The sequence below is a fragment of the Euprymna scolopes genome, chromosome 20 (assembly GCF_053919585.1).
Source record: "Euprymna scolopes isolate OS-2025 chromosome 20, ASM5391958v1, whole genome shotgun sequence".
NCBI lineage: Eukaryota > Metazoa > Mollusca > Cephalopoda > Sepiida > Sepiolidae > Euprymna > Euprymna scolopes.
In genome coordinates, this window is record NC_136501.1 from 9,467,366 (window position 1) to 9,483,551 (window position 16,186).

The 16,186-nt window shown below is 30.1% G+C and overlaps 1 protein-coding gene across 26 annotated transcripts in view; it reads right to left on the minus strand.

Moving 5' to 3' along the window:
* Positions 1–9,572: 9,572 nt before the first annotated feature.
* LOC145241306 (voltage-dependent L-type calcium channel subunit beta-1-like) overlaps positions 9,573–16,186 on the minus strand; it is a 375,341-nt gene continuing 368,727 nt past the window's right edge. For all 26 annotated transcript variants that reach the window (XM_080104103.1, XM_080104102.1, XM_080104101.1 and 23 more), the window contains one exon: positions 9,573–11,569. In XM_080104103.1, the coding sequence (XP_079960229.1) occupies positions 11,144–11,569 (426 nt within the window). In that variant the 3' untranslated portion in view covers positions 9,573–11,143. The remainder of the gene's footprint in view (positions 11,570–16,186) is intronic.

The window sequence follows — 16,186 nt, forward strand, 5'->3', positions numbered from 1 at the left end:
CCCCTTGTGCCTGTTATATATATGTATATAGAGCATGGTGTCGTCAGCAAATATACCTGTCTCAGAGACAATTTTATCAAGGAGGTCATTTATGAATACTAGGAATAATAACGGTCCAAAAGTTCACCCGCATTTATATCATATTGTTTTGATATATGACTATTGAGGATAACCTGGATTCTTCTCTTGTTTAAGAAATATTTGATTATGTTAAGTATTCATCCAGTAATATCATGTGATTAGATTTTCATGAGAAGACCATCGTGCCATACCTTGTCAAAAGCCTTAGATATATCTAGGGTTACTGCCCTCCCCTCTCCTACCTTATCAAATTAAAAAAAAACTTTTTTTATTACATTTTCATCTCAAATAAGGCATGTTGCCACTTTGATGTAGGGAACTACTATCAAGGACATAAGTTTCAGGAATATTATGTAGGGAGTTGAGTAGCAAGATGTCTGTTCACATTACAGTTGAACTTCTGCATGTCAGTACAGTTGAGGAAGCAGGAACCCAGAATGGAATTCCAAAGCCTTATAATATTATATGTAAATACATGAAATAATAATAAAAAAAAAAATAATAATAATAATAACAACACACACACACACACGTACACACTTTCGAACTTTGAAATCAAATATAGCGCTGTAAAACATTTTTTCCATGCGTGCTTTGATTTCAATTATTTTCTGAAGTTCGTTCCTATAAACAATAAATGCTTTTAATTTATGTTTTTGCAGACTTTACATATCTTTTGCAGACTTTACATATCTCCATTACCTTTTATCTTTTTTTTCTTCTCCAAATCCTTTTTCATTCCATATAAAAAAAAGTTCCAATTTTTTGGGGAACACATATTTGTCTCTGAAGAGTTGTTTAATAGTCTTCCACTAATCAATGAAACACGCATAAAACATGCCAAACAAAAAACAAAGAACTTATTAGTGTGAATTAAATAATCTTTTGTTTTTGGAATGATAACTAATGATCTATCTATCCATCTATCTCTCTCTCTATATATATATATTTAAGGACTATCCACTTATCTTGTGCTTCCTTTTTAAAATTAAATATGTTTTTAACTCTTTTTCAAGATGTCTTTTAACATGTTTTATTAATCATTTGTTCATATATATATATATATATATATATATATATATATATATATATATATATATAATTACTTATCTTACTAGATATATTATAGCAATATAAAAATTTAATAATTTATTGAAACATTTCATTAATTAATCTTTAAAAAAGATTTAATTAATTAGACCCTAAAAAATTTCATTAATTAAACCTTAAAAAACGTTTCATTAATTAAACCCTAAAAAATTCAATAACTCTAGACCCTAAAAATCATTTCATTAATTAAACCCTAAAAACATTTCATTAATTAAACCCTAAAAACATTTCATTAATTAGACCCTAAAAAACATTTTATTAATTTGCAATTTCTTTTTGTTTAAATTATTTCTGAATCTAAAAAATTTTCTTCACATGTTCTATTGCTAATTTGTTTCTAAAAATAGATTACTCTGTGGCAGATTTCGTTTTTGAAATTTTTCTTGTAAAATCTTTTATTGTTGAATTGAAAATCAAGATGACAATCATTGAAGATATGAGGATTACATCTGATCAGGATTAAGCCAAAGTAAATGATTGCCAAATATCTAAAGATGGACTGATGATATAGTTCAATAAATCAATAGAGATTCCATTAACATTTAAAATAAACATTGCAAGTGTTTCGAAAGACATCTTAAGTATTTAAAATGCTTTACTTGTGTCATTTTTTTTGTTTCTTAGTTAAAACTTTCTTTCAAAATCATTACAAAAATAACAGCAAAAACCTGCTCTAAACTTCATAAAAAATAAAAAAAACATAACACTATGGATAAAATCTAGTCTCTACTTACTTGCTTCATTATAAAGAAAAAGTTTGAGCCTAGGTCGTTTTGTATTGGGGGATACTCTGGATGGGATAAAATTTAAAATTGCCCCAGTCAAGAAGGATTTCTCCTCCTCTGGCTGAGAATATAGAAAATAATACATTTTGATTCTAATAAAATACCATGAAAGTAAATAAATACTTGATTCAATCTATTGAATAAAGACAATTTCAGCAAGTTTGATTCATTAAATATCATTTAAAATTGTTATTAACTTGCGATAATTTCAAATTGTTATTAATTTGTGATATTTTCAAATTGCTAATTTGTAATACTTTCAAATTATTGTAATATTTTCAAATTGTTATTAACTTGCAATATTTTCAAATTTTAATTAATTTGTAATATTTTCAAATTGTTATAAATTAGTAATACTTTCAAATTTATATATTAATACGATAGCGTGTGTGTTATTCTCTGTGTCACACTTACATCCGGGTCATTTAATTGTTATGTACTTCCATTTCTTATCATAAATAATTTTATCAAGAATTCTTCATAAGTTTTGGTTTTGATTATGACTGAAGGAACTCAAGTTATATATGTATATATATATTTTTTCCATAAGTTTTATTTCAGTTTCGATTCAAGCTAATGCACCCAAGTCATATGGATATATTTTTTTTATTTTTGAAATCGCAACTTTATAACATATAAAAATCGATAGAACATTAACTCTATAATAATATATACGACATCTGCAAGAATTAAAATATCATATTTAAGCGTACCCTTATGACCAGGCTTTGCCGGGCGTCTGTGCTAAGTTAGATAAATACTTTTGCAGTTTTAACAAAAAAGCTACAATAATATCATAGCGTCTCCATTTATACTGGACAACTACCGAATGCCAACATCAATATATTACATATGAATGAGTCCCCTGTGGAAAAACAGGTTGTGCTAATTGTTATTAATTTGCAATACTTTCAAATTGTTATTAACTTGTGATATTTTAAAATTGTTATTGATTTGTGATATTTTAAAATTGTTATTAATTTGCAATAATTAAAATTGTTAATTTTCGATACTTTCAAATTTAATAACTTGTGATACTTTCAAATTATTAATTTTTGATACATGAAACTCTAACAAAATGAAATTATCGTGCGTTCAGAACACATGACAAAAAATAGTGTAAATTTTTATCTGAATAGTCAAGATGTTTGTAGGGCATTGAAAGTGTTGAAGAAAAATTATTGAAAGAGTTCCCTAAATTACTTCAAGAATTTGAAGACTTTTTAATGAATACAAATGTTTGTTCCTTCCTGGTAAAAATATTTACATTTTTTTTTTGTATAATTTCTAAATGAGACATTGTCTGCTGATTTGCCCATTAATGGAATATTTTTCGCAGAAAGAAAATGTCAAAAGAAGACTTAAAAAAACAAAAAAAACAAATGATCATATAATTCAACTCCATATCTATATAATTCTAAAAAAAACAAACTCTTATTTTCACATTAGTTTTAAAAACATGTTGCTACTTATTTATTTGTATTTTGAGATGATGATATTAAAGACTGACTCAATTACCCCCTCTATCATAATTCTTTATATTACCTTGAACATAGATTGGTTTTAGCTAGGCACTATATTGTATCTGCATTGCAAAAAAATCCGAATAAAGGAGACACAGCTACACACGTTCATTTTCCTCGTCACCATTCACTAAAATTTATTCTGCTATTTCTCTAGTAGAATTACAATATTGTGCTTAGCAGATTATGTAGAGTTCAAGGTAGATTAAAGAGTTATAGTAAAGGAGAGATAATTATTGTAATAATTAACACTACAAACATATTTAATGATTAAAAAAAAAAAATGGTTGTAATTTATAAAAAATTTAATTTAAAGTAATTTAGCATATTTTGAAACTTAATTTTCTATTTTTAAAAAATTCTCTTAAAACATATTAAATATAATCAAAATTAATATCCAAGACATTGTTCATATAATGTCCTGAAATTAAATAATTGTAAGGGCAGTACATGTTGAACCAGAACATTAGCAAAAAAAAAACTTCATTTTTGATAAAGTTCAAAAAAGTGACTTTTTCTTTTTATTGTAAATAAATAATAATCAAGTGAGGTGAAGAGTGAAGGAATAAGAAGATCTTAGAAAAGAAGAAGACAAAGAAGAAAGGGGAGGGAGGAATAAATTGAGTTGTAGATCTCACCTATCATCTGCCTGTGTAGAGCAAGTAAGAGAGAGAGAGAGAGAGAGAGAGAGAGAGAGAGAGAGAGAGAGAGAGAGAGAGAGAGAGAGAGAAACAAAATTAATTGAGTTAATAATTTAATTGAAAGGAGTAAAAAAGCAATAAAAACGTTTTTTTTTTCAAGTATTTTTCTTGTATTTTTTATATTATTCCAAATTTCATTTTTGCATTTCTTCCTTTTTTTTTGTTTTCTTTTTTTACTGAACAATTAACATTGCACCCAGCAGCAGAATTAAGAAAAGGAAAAAATCTCAGGCTACAAAATTAGTAAAAGAACAAAAAACAAATATTTCAGTGCAAACAATCTTTGAATTAAATTTATAATGTATACAAATAATGACAACTTTTTAATAATAATTATAATAATAATTAATTAATAATTATTAATAATAATAATAATAATTATGAATACTTTCATAAAATAAGGTCAATAAATAAATAGATAAAAATGATTTCTTTTCTGCATGCAAGAATATCAAGAACACAGGCATTTATTTTGCATGAGAGTTATGACAGGAAAGGGTTCGACTAGGAAATAACAAATGGAAAAAAGTAGAAAGAAAAAGGTTGAAAAATTGAATGAAGGAGATAAGAAGAAATGGTGTGGGTTTGAAATTGTGGCAGGAAGAAAAAGGTTTTGTGTTGGGAAGAGAAATACAATGGATCGTCATCATCATTATTATCATCATCATCATCAGGCTAGTGAAAAGGTGAGACCTGTTTTGGCTGCCAGAGGAGGAAGAGGAGGAGAACACATGGGAGGAGGAAGAAGAGGAAGAAGAAGAGGAGGAGCTAAAAAAGAAGGCAAATGAAACTGAATGAATTGCAGAAGGAAAAATATGTGAGTGAAAAGGTAAATACAAAATTGTAGTGTGTGTATGTGTGTGAGAGATAGAGAGAGATAGATAGAGAGAGAGAGCGAGAGCGAGAGAGAGAGAGAGAGAGAGAGAGAGAGCGAGAGAGAGAGCGAGCGAGAGCGATTTTAAAGGCCAGTAATATTAAGAAGAATAACTGGAAATGTGGCCAGATTTTTTGTCACGTTAAAGTTATCTCCCTTGGTTTACTAACTGAAACTGCAGAAAGAAAAAGTCCGAAAGATCAGGTTCTTTGACAGGATAAAGATGCAGTAGAAAAATTGACATTTTCCTTTGGTCTAAGGAGTACAAATGTACTATAAATACTTGACGTTTTCTGCCTTTAATGCAAGCCAGAAATTAATTTGCGATTGTTAATTGTTTAAATATCCTCTAAATCACTTTCAAATGCTGAATGCTCACAATATAGCAAATATGTCCGCCATCTTGATTAATAAATATTAAAAAAAGAAGGATTGGCATCAATTGTTTTGTAATTGATATGAAAGTGAAAATTGATTTTAAAGCTTTTAAACTAATATAGATTATTCTTTCTTCTTTTTAGTTGCTTCATAAAAATATGGTAATCAAGCAATTCCATTGATGTTCACGACAATTGTTTTTTTTTAAGGCAATGTAATCGGAGTGGTAAGTGCCCCTAAGAACTACCAAAACTTTTGTTATTTTATAATTTTCCATCTCCTAAACTGATTAGCAAAGCTTTTGAGTCGTGGTAAACTCTTTCTATTTACTTGTGTCCCCACAAGACCAGAGTTAGACACAAGGTCAGTTTCTAATGTGCGGATAATCTAGCTTCCTCAAATGGGGCAGTGCGGACTAGGAAAAAAAATTGCTTTAATCTAGAAAGATTTCTTCCTCACTGACCAAGAACTGAAAAGATGAAGTGTAGTATCAGAACAGATACTACACTTTGTTCCTAGCTAAAAGACCAAGGGAAGAAACTGTTGATTAGAAAGTAATTTTGTCTTGAATTAAAAGTTTAAAAGCAAAAAAAAAAAAAAAAAAAATCAAGCATTATAGTTCCTTTGTGCTTCCAAGGGAATACATAAATTATCGACTGCACTGTATCAAAGAAACACAAATTAAACAGTTAAACAGGAATGTCAGTACAAACAATCCAAAATAATTCAACTTTCCCAACAGTAAAATAATAATAGACTTAATTTAGTTAATTTTTATTGAAGTAGTTAACAAGAAAAATAGAACAAAGTTAATAAATAATAAACAAATAACTTCCCTGTTGTTATTTTCTTCTTCCTTTTTGTATAGACAGAAGGAAAAGAATAATTATTAGCGTTAATAGTAAAGTTAGTAATAACAGTCCTCTGGCAAAACCAACCTATCTGTACAAAGGTGTTGACTTGGTGGCCGTGGGTCACATCACGTACCCCAGGTACTCAGACATCCACACAACATACATTCTTCAGGCAGATAGACAAATCAAGCAGACCAGTGGAGCACACCCATACTCACGGTAAGACACGGCTGGAAGAGGAACAACATCCACTCACAGTCACACACACACACACACATACATACACACACACATTTAAGAGATAATGTGTATGCAAAGAAATGTGCAAGTTTTTGTGTGTGTGTGCATCTAGCAATGTGTCATGTGTGTGTATATACACATATATAGAAACGAACATATATATATATATATGCATAAATATATACATAGGTGTATTCAAAATGTATGTGTGTGCGCTTGTGTATATGTGTATGTGTGCGCGCGCATATACGTTTATTCAGAAATGAATCTACTCCTGCATCCAAATTATCTCTGAGGTTAATAAACCAATTTTTTGTGGTATTTCTTTTGGAAAATTAAAGAACAGAAGACAGTTTTAAAATAGAGTGTACCGTTTGTTGTCATTCAATTCATAAAGAATGGTAAAAATATACTGCTTTTCCTTTGCAACACAACAAACCAAATGAAAAATAACAAAAACAAAAACATATAACTTAACTTTTTTCTTTAAATTTTAATTCAAGCCAAAAATAACATTCTAATCGACATTCCAAGGCTTCAAAATCACTTTTGAACCACAAATTAATCACAGTTACTTCAATTCATTATTTGCATAACAAAATGTTGGTATCCATGAATGATTTGTGACCGTGCAAAATTCGAAAGCAATTTTGAAGCTTTTAAAATGTTGACTAAGAAGTCATTTCTTGCTTTCATAATAGTTTAAATGTAAAAGTCAAGCATTACGGTTGTTTTTTTTTTCCTTAATTCTTAAAAGAAAAACAGTATTTTTCTCCTGTGCCACTGCTGCAAAATGGAACTGTTTTTTTTTTTTGTCAAATTGAAAAACTAACCTTTGTTTCTATTGACTGGTGAAGTTGGAGATTGGTCTGATTGAAAATTTGTTTGTGTGAGCACCAAAACATGTTTTGGGATCTCAATCAGTTGCTTTCATGAAAGAGACACAATAGCAATGAATAATAGCTGTTAATTGGTATATTAACACACACACACTGCAATTGTGTTGTGCTACACACAAAATAAACAGTTATCTATCTCACACACATATGTGTGAGTGGATGTGTGCATGTGTAGGAGTTTTGTCAAATATATATATACATGTATCTGTGTGTGTGTATATATATATATATATATATATATATGCACACATATATTCACTCATTAAACCACACAAAACATATACAAGTATCTATTAATCTCATATATATGATGTATGAGATATATATATATGTGTGTGTGTGAAATTGTATTATATATATTAACATATAAATTGATATGTATTTATCTATGTATGCATGTATATACATACATACTTCATCAAAGCATCCATGCTATCTATTTCATATATGTATGCGTATCAGTTTTTTGTTGAATATATGTCTATATATATATAATATATATTGTATATGTCTCAATTCATCCAACCATACATTTTATCTATCTCATGTATATGTGTGTGTATGTTTTTTGACAAGCATATGTACATGTATATTGAAAAATATCCACCAATCAAACCATCGATTTCATCTCATATATATATGTATATAAATATATGTGTATGTATCTAGTATTTTTATATGTATAGATGAGATAAAATGGATGGTTCAAGGAATGGATATATATATATATATATATATATATATGTCCATTTATCGAACCATTCATTTTATCCATTTCATATATGTGTGCGTATATATATATATATATATATATATATATATATATATATATATATACATACATATATATATATATGTATGTATGTATGTGTGTGTGGGGGATTTTATTAAATATTTATGTATATTGATATTTGTGTACATATATATATATATATACATTCATCAACCGATCCATTCATGCATACATACAAATAGATAGATGAGCTATATTTAAAATGTAATAAAAAATAACGTTTCCTTATTATCAGGTACAACATAGGCCCTGTGGTATTAATTGTTTTTGATGTATGCCAGCCCCCATTTTAATTTGTGTGCTGTTTGTGAGGTTCTTACCACAATAAGTAGTAGGCCACAACCAATCTGTTCAGTAGCATTCATGGGGAAGGGGGACAAAGACAAAAGAAAAAGTAGAAGAAGAATAAGAAATCCTAAGGAGACAGAGAGAGAGAGAGAGAGAGAGAGAGAGAGAGAGAGAGAGAGAGAGAGAGAGAGAGCGAGCAAGTTTGGCAAGTTAGAGGAAATTACAAGTAGGGGCAAGTAATAGTAGTAGTAATAGATGGAAGAAGTAGAAGAAATAACTTGATACAGTGAGCAGGTCAGCAGGTATTGACGTAATCACGTATTAACAATTACAGACACCACAAGAAAAAATTCTTTTTAAAAAAGTCCAATATTAGTCACAGCAACAAATCTTATCACTTTTTCATAAACTTTTCCTCAACATGGTTCACAGTAGAAGTAGTAATAGTAATAGTTTTAGAGTAGTATTAGTTTAAATTTTTTTTCGTGATCATGTCTTTTTTTTTTCTCAATTTCAATGCTTAATGGCAAATAGAGAATTAAAATTTAATTTCAAGTTTTTTTTGTTGTTTTGTTTTTGTTTTTTTTATATTTTTTATTTTTAAAAATTTTTTCTGTTTTTTTTTTTTCTAAATGTCGTTTTTGTTTTTTTTTTAGTTTAATTGCAAGAAGTCTTTAAAAAATCTTAAAACATTTCAAACAATATTTTCTTTAATAATAATAATAATAATAATAATAATAATAATAATGTTCTCATATTTTTTTTTGTTGTTGTTGGAAGTTCCAGTAAATAAATGTTTGATTATCACCCTTTTTCATTTCAATCAAAATTCATTTTCCTCTTTCTTGATTTTAGGAAGAAAAAAAAAAAAAGAAAAAGAGAAAAGCGAAAAAAAGAAGATAGAAAAAGAAAGAAAGCATAAAGTTTGTTTCATCTTTCTTTCTTTGTCAGTTTTGTTTGTGACATCCCTGCTTGGATCTGTTAGCCATCTTCCAACGCCAGTATGCCGGACTCTTAACATAAGATGGCAGACAACCTTTCAGGGGTTCAAGGTTTCTCTACTGGCCTTCTAGCCCAGTTTGTCTTGTCTAATTGTGTCCCATACTCTATGCTGACAGGGAGAGAGTGAGAGAGCAATGGCTGTCACTGTTATAGCGATCATTTGAAAATTTAAACTCTTCAGGATCGTTTTCAGTTGTAGCATTGTTGTCGCTGTCATATAATCCTTCATCAGTGCCAGCATTAAGTCACTGTTCAAAATAACATTGATGTTCAGTTGGCTGGGAAAGAGAGATAAAGAATGAGATAGATAGATAGATAGAGAGAGAGAGTGAGAGAAAAGAGAGAGAGAGAGTGTGTTATAAACGCGTCATACAAACATATGGAGCCAATAGATCAGTATTTTCATTGGCTTTCAGTTGTAGCTGTGATCAGTCAGTTGACTGACCAGCAGTCACTGTAACAGCAGCAGCAGTCAATCTTAGAGCCGCCCCTCCCAAGCTGGTGCTCCCATATCTAGGGAAGAGTATGGATTTTAATAGACAGACAAAGAGAGAGAAAGGAAGAAAGAGAGAGAGAGTGAAGAATCCAACCTGTTGCAATTTTCAGGATGGAAGTTGGGTGACTTTTTCAATATCTTTTTTTTCTTTTCGTTTTTTTTTGTTGATTTTTCTTTTCTCTGTTCTTCTTTTTTTTTAGTCATAACGTGAAATGCATCTTTAATACCAACATAAGCAATGAATTCTTCCTTTGTTTCTTTTTTAATTAAAAAAAAATGTTTGTTTAGTTCCTTGAGTCATCAACAGCCAATAGAAACAAACTGTGAAAAGGGGGATGGGCATTTTTTTTGTCTTTTTAATTTTAAATTATACACATTTTGAAGTCGGTAACTTCCGAAGAATAGTGAGGGTATTTCATTGAGCAATCACTTTGTTAAGAGTTCAAAAGTTTTATTTTCATCCTTTGGTTTTGCTCATTTCAGCAAAATTCTGAATCGACCAAACAAGTTGCGGACCTGTTGGTATCATCAGCCATGTTATTAAATTTAAAATCGCTTTTTTTCTTTTTAGTTTTTGTTCAATTGTAATAAAATGAAGGAGAGCTTCAGAAAATGCTGCAGTGGTTTGGGTTAGGTTGGGCTTCAGATGTTATCCATAGCAACCGAGGTAGGGTGAGCATCCGGCTACCTAGAGAAGAAGGATTAGAGTTAGGCAGTAGTATCCAGCCACACCATTCCAGAGGCAGCAAGAGACACGCAACACACCCAAGAAAAACTCTCGCCATCATTACGGCCATTTGGTTCCAGCCACACCTGGTCAAACACCAAAAACGTGTTGAGAGATTACCTGAAGGCAGATATAGCAAAAAACTGCTCTTGATTTTTTTTGCTGTGTGGCTAAGAATGCACAATCGAGAGAGAGAAAGAGAGAGAGAAAGAGTGAAAAATCTCTCCCTCTCCTAAGACACCACACGCATTTAGTAGCAGTAGAGAGGAGTAGTGATAGTAGTAATAGTAGGTGTTAAAGTTGCATATTGCAGCTTCTGTCAGCTGCGGGCCAGATGCTGCTGACACAAGAGATGTTAGGAATTATTGGCTCTAGTTCCATTGGTGTGGTTTTTAAATATCTATACTGCCTTCCTTGATAGGTGGGTGTTTCTGGCTGCGAGGTGATGGGTAGCCCTTGTCCCGCGAATCTGCATGATGACTGCGTTCACGTCGGTCATGGGCGCCGCGGATATCGGTAAATTCAGGCACGCCACGAGGAGCTCCTCGATCAGAGTCTCTTGGCCGATCGTGTGACCTGTCTATATCATACTCATGACCGTGAGACAGCCGGCTGCCATCACCACCTCCATGATCGTGCAACTGTCTGTTTGGAGATTCAGCATGGAGTGAGTCAGACATGATGTTAGTGTGGGATGCATGATGCTTGGGTTCCATGGAAGCCGGATGGGTTGCTCGCCAATAACGCTCCAAGTACTCGGCCAGATGCTGACACGCATCATCCAATTGGTTCTCATCAAGAATCACATCGAACATTTCCTGCAACAATTGAATAAATTAAATTAAATAAAATTCAGTAAGGACTTTAGTATACAAGTTTCATATGCAAATAATATCTCACATGGACGACCATGATGAAAAACAAAAACAACAAAAAAGAAAAAGATTTTTATGGACAAAAATCTACTGAGTTATAAAAATTGTTAACAGTTATATGTTAATTATATGTTAATTGTTAACAGTTATGGACAAAAATCTACTGAGTTATAAAAATTGTTAACAGTTATAAAATCTGTTAATATAATAAAAACATTGCCCAGAATTCCCCCTATATTAACAAAGAAAAGTACAGAAAAATTTCTATGATGTGTGTATTTGAGATGAAACAAAAATGTCATATTTCAAAAATAATGTAAATTGATCAAGTAGTTTTTTTTTATAAAGAAAATCATTTTTAAGCAGTTAATGGGAATTCATAAGTATTACAACATAAATCTTGTAAATTTAAATTGAGTTATCTCCCTTTGTTTTTTTAGATTGTTTTCAAAATGGCGGATAAGACAGACACTTTTCTGTTACTCATAAAATTTGATTTTCTTATTGAAAAATAAAACTACTTGATAAACTTATGTGATTTTTGGAATATGATACCTCATAAAAATTACATTTCTTTTGCATTTAAAAATTCAAATATGTGAATGGATATTTCCAAAGAAATACATTGGCATAATCTGAAAAGAAATCCCCCCAAATTTAAAGTAATTATTAAGATAAAAAAACACTGTTTTGGAACAGACCAATGCCATAACTCTGTTATAAGTGGCCAGCTACCAGAGAATCAAGAATATGTACAAGTTTGGTTTTAGATTACTAAGCTTGACCAATCTTCATTTTATTTCAGTGCTCCAGATACAAATTACATCATTTGCATCAAAATTAAAAGGTCAGCCTTTGGTAAATAAAAAGAAATTTGTGTGTTGCCATTATTCAGTGAGTTGAATTTTTGCTTTCTTATAGTGTGGAACTCTTTAATATAACTTGGTTTGATTTGGTTGCTTTGTTTTACGGCATATCAACCCTTTTTAGGTTATCTAATGCTGAATACAGTAATTTTGGAAAAAGTTTTTATGCTTCAAGTTCTTTATATCTCCAAATATTTATTCATGATATTTGGTTTGGTTGTTTTGTAGAGAAAAATTGTTTTTGTTTTTGACTTTGCATAACATTATTGAGTTTTGCAAAGGGAAAGGGGAAAAACAATAATATCAATGTTTGGTGCATTTTAGGTCAGGAAGTCAATATCTCCAGATAGCCTGATCTGGTAACAGAAATGTACTTGGACATTTTTCTTTTTCAAATTTTCCTGATATATTATTTTGAAAAATAGCTATTCAGGAAAAGATATTTCTTTTATTTTATTTGAAAAAAAAATGTTCTTTTAATTCTTATGATGCATATAAAGCCAATAATAATTAGGGCTAGGACAACAGCATATTCTTTTCATTGTTTTGACTCTCGAGTGTGTATCCGTTGATATCTTATATGCATTTATATAGAGTGATGTGGTTCTTGGTTGATTAACTGTGTTGGATATATACTCGAGAGTCAGAAAAATGAAAAGAATATTCTAATTATAATATGATAGGAAAAAATATAAAAAAGGAAAAAAAAAGAAAAGAAAAAGTGAAAGGAAAAAAGAAAAAGAAAAAGGAAAGAAAAAATAAGAAAGGAAAGGAAAAAAGAAAAAGAAAACGAATAATTTTTATCAAATCAAGAAATATTTAAAATTTGAACATGAAAAAAAGTTCAATTACAAAGAATTTAAGATTAACATCTTTTCTTTTAATGCAAACAATGAATTCAATTTTTCATATTTCATAATGTACAAATTTTTTACATAAAAAAAATGGTTGGATCATTCTACCACTCCAGAAGATATCTCACTGCTAATGCAATTCTCTACCTGTATAAGAGTTAAGTTCATCCTAGGATGTAATATTGCTGCCACATTGGGGCAGAAGCTGTTACAAGAGGTTTATCCTACTTTGATAGAGTTCAAAACCGACTTCGTAGCTTAGTGGGGAATGTCCTTTTCTCTTCCCTGCAACCTCTTTCCCACAGAAGAGACATTGCAAGCCTGTCTCTGCTTTATCGTTATTTTCATGGAAAATGCTAAGCTGAGCTTCAATCTATGCCCCTCACCTTGCCAAACTTTCACGAAAAACACTCGTCTAGCCAAAATCACTATCAACAATTTCCCACACTCTTTATCTGTGCTTAAACCTAAATGTAGATTCCATGAACAAAGTTTATTTCTTAGAACTGCACACCTGTGGAATTCTCTTCCATTTGCCTGCTTTCCAGCCGACTACAATATGGTTGTCTTCAAGTCCAACGTAAACAAATTCTTGATGAACCGTTCCCTTAAGTAATCCAATTTACCATATTTCCACTACTAACAATTACTACGATATTATCCCATTGACAATCGTACACTCATTAATGAATGTACGATTGTCAATGGGACAGTATCCTCGAATGGTCTTGATAAGTGGTGACTCTTTTGTAAAAAAAAAAAAAAGAAAAAACGAGAATCAAATAAGATTTAATTAAAATAAAATATTAATGTTTACAAACAAATAAAAACATTATGACTCAAATCTTAATATAAAAATAGTTTTAAAGTTATTTTACTTAATTTAAGAAAGAGTGTGTAAAAATTGTTATAGAAACTATATTGTGTGTTATCTATCTATGTATCTATAAAGTTGAGTTTTTGTCACACTGACATTGATATTAAAAGTCTGCTTTTTTTTTTATTTAAAAATTAATAAACCGAACTTCTTAATTACTCAGTCATGGATATGCAAGCAATTTCATAAAGATTAACTAATTTGCATATTCCTCTGAAAAACGAATTTTCATTAATTAATTATTTATTTTTTATGATTCTTATTGAGTGATTGCTTTCATTCAACAATCATGTCCAGTTCTATTTATGCATATTTTCTACATTGTGTGTAATTGTGTCGCATTTAGGATGAAAAAGTTCAATAAATATATCTCGATCTCTATAAATAAAAGTGACCTTGTGTGTGTGTGTGTGTGTGTGTGTGTGTGTGTGTGTGTGTGTGTGTGTGTGTGTGTGTGTGTGTGTGTGAGACGGTTTCTACCAAACACCTTTGTCAATTTTTGGTCTACAAACTTGAAACTTAATATATATGGGATTTGGACTTGTGGAATAAATTTGATTTGATTTTTAGCTGGTAAAAACAGCTGCTAAGAAGTCAAAATTGAAAAAAAATTGAACTTGGCAGGTGTACGTCGACTAAATGTGCATCTTCTATGCATGTGCAAATATACATACATTAAAGTCAGTTAAATTTTAACATTTTCTTTTCCATTTGAGGATAGCTCAAACGGTAAGGACTAAGGCTGGAGTATTAAATGCTTTGGTTTTGATTCTAGCTGATGGCGCCCAAGTCATTTTTTTTTTAAAACTTTTGAGATCACTACTATATATTGGATATAATAATCAATAAGGAATTAGCTCTATAATAATAAATATGAAATCTGCATGTATTAAAATATCATATTAAAATGTATTTTATAACCGGACAAAGCCTGCTAGGATATATATATATATATATATATATATATATATAAAAGTGACCTTATGTGTGTGTGTGTGTGTGTGTGTGTGTGTGTGTGTGTGTGTGTGTGTGTGTGTGTGCGTGTGCATGCACATGCAGAACAGTCTATTAAACTATTGTTAATTTTTGGTCTCCAGACTTAAAACTTGATGTATATGGGATTTGGACCCGTGGAACAAATTTAATTTCATATAGCTACTAAGAGGTCAAAATTGAAAAAAATTGGAATATGGCAAGCGTAAGTTGACTAAATGTACATCTTCTATGCATACGCAAATATACATTTATATGTTTAAGTGTGTTCATTTTAAAGTTTTCATATCTATCTGTCAATGATGGAGCACTAAGGTTTTGGTTTCAATTCCAGCTGATGGCACCCACGTCATATATATATATATATATATATATATATATATATATATATATATATCATTTGAAATAACTACGACATATTGGGTACAATATAATAATCAATAAGAAATTGACACTATAATAATAAATACAAATTCTGCATAAAAAATATCATTTTTAAGCATATTTTATGACTGAGAAAAACCGGGCAGCCTGCTAGTATTAACATAAAAAAACATCTAGTTTGGATATTTATGTTAAAATATAGAGGAATAATGTTTTTACTATTGTTTTCGAATCTGACAAGGGTTATTTGAAGCCATACAAAAGCGGAGACTGCTTTATAATGGTGTGGCGTTTTTGTTTTGTGGTAAATCAAATCACAATTCATATGGTAAACAATTTATTGTATACAATTAATTGTACATTAATTGCTGTTTTATGCAAAGTAGGGGAATTGTGGTTTCATTCCTTTCCCAACCATTGTGTTACAAGGTAGATTATTAAAGGTTGCATTAAAATAACCAAAACAACTTGAATATTATTTATTTTACACATGTTGTGATAACAAATATTTTTATTATTTGTAATGTTTGTGTGGTGGTAGGATGAAAATAGTCTGTAATGGTATCCATTAGGCATCTCCCCACTC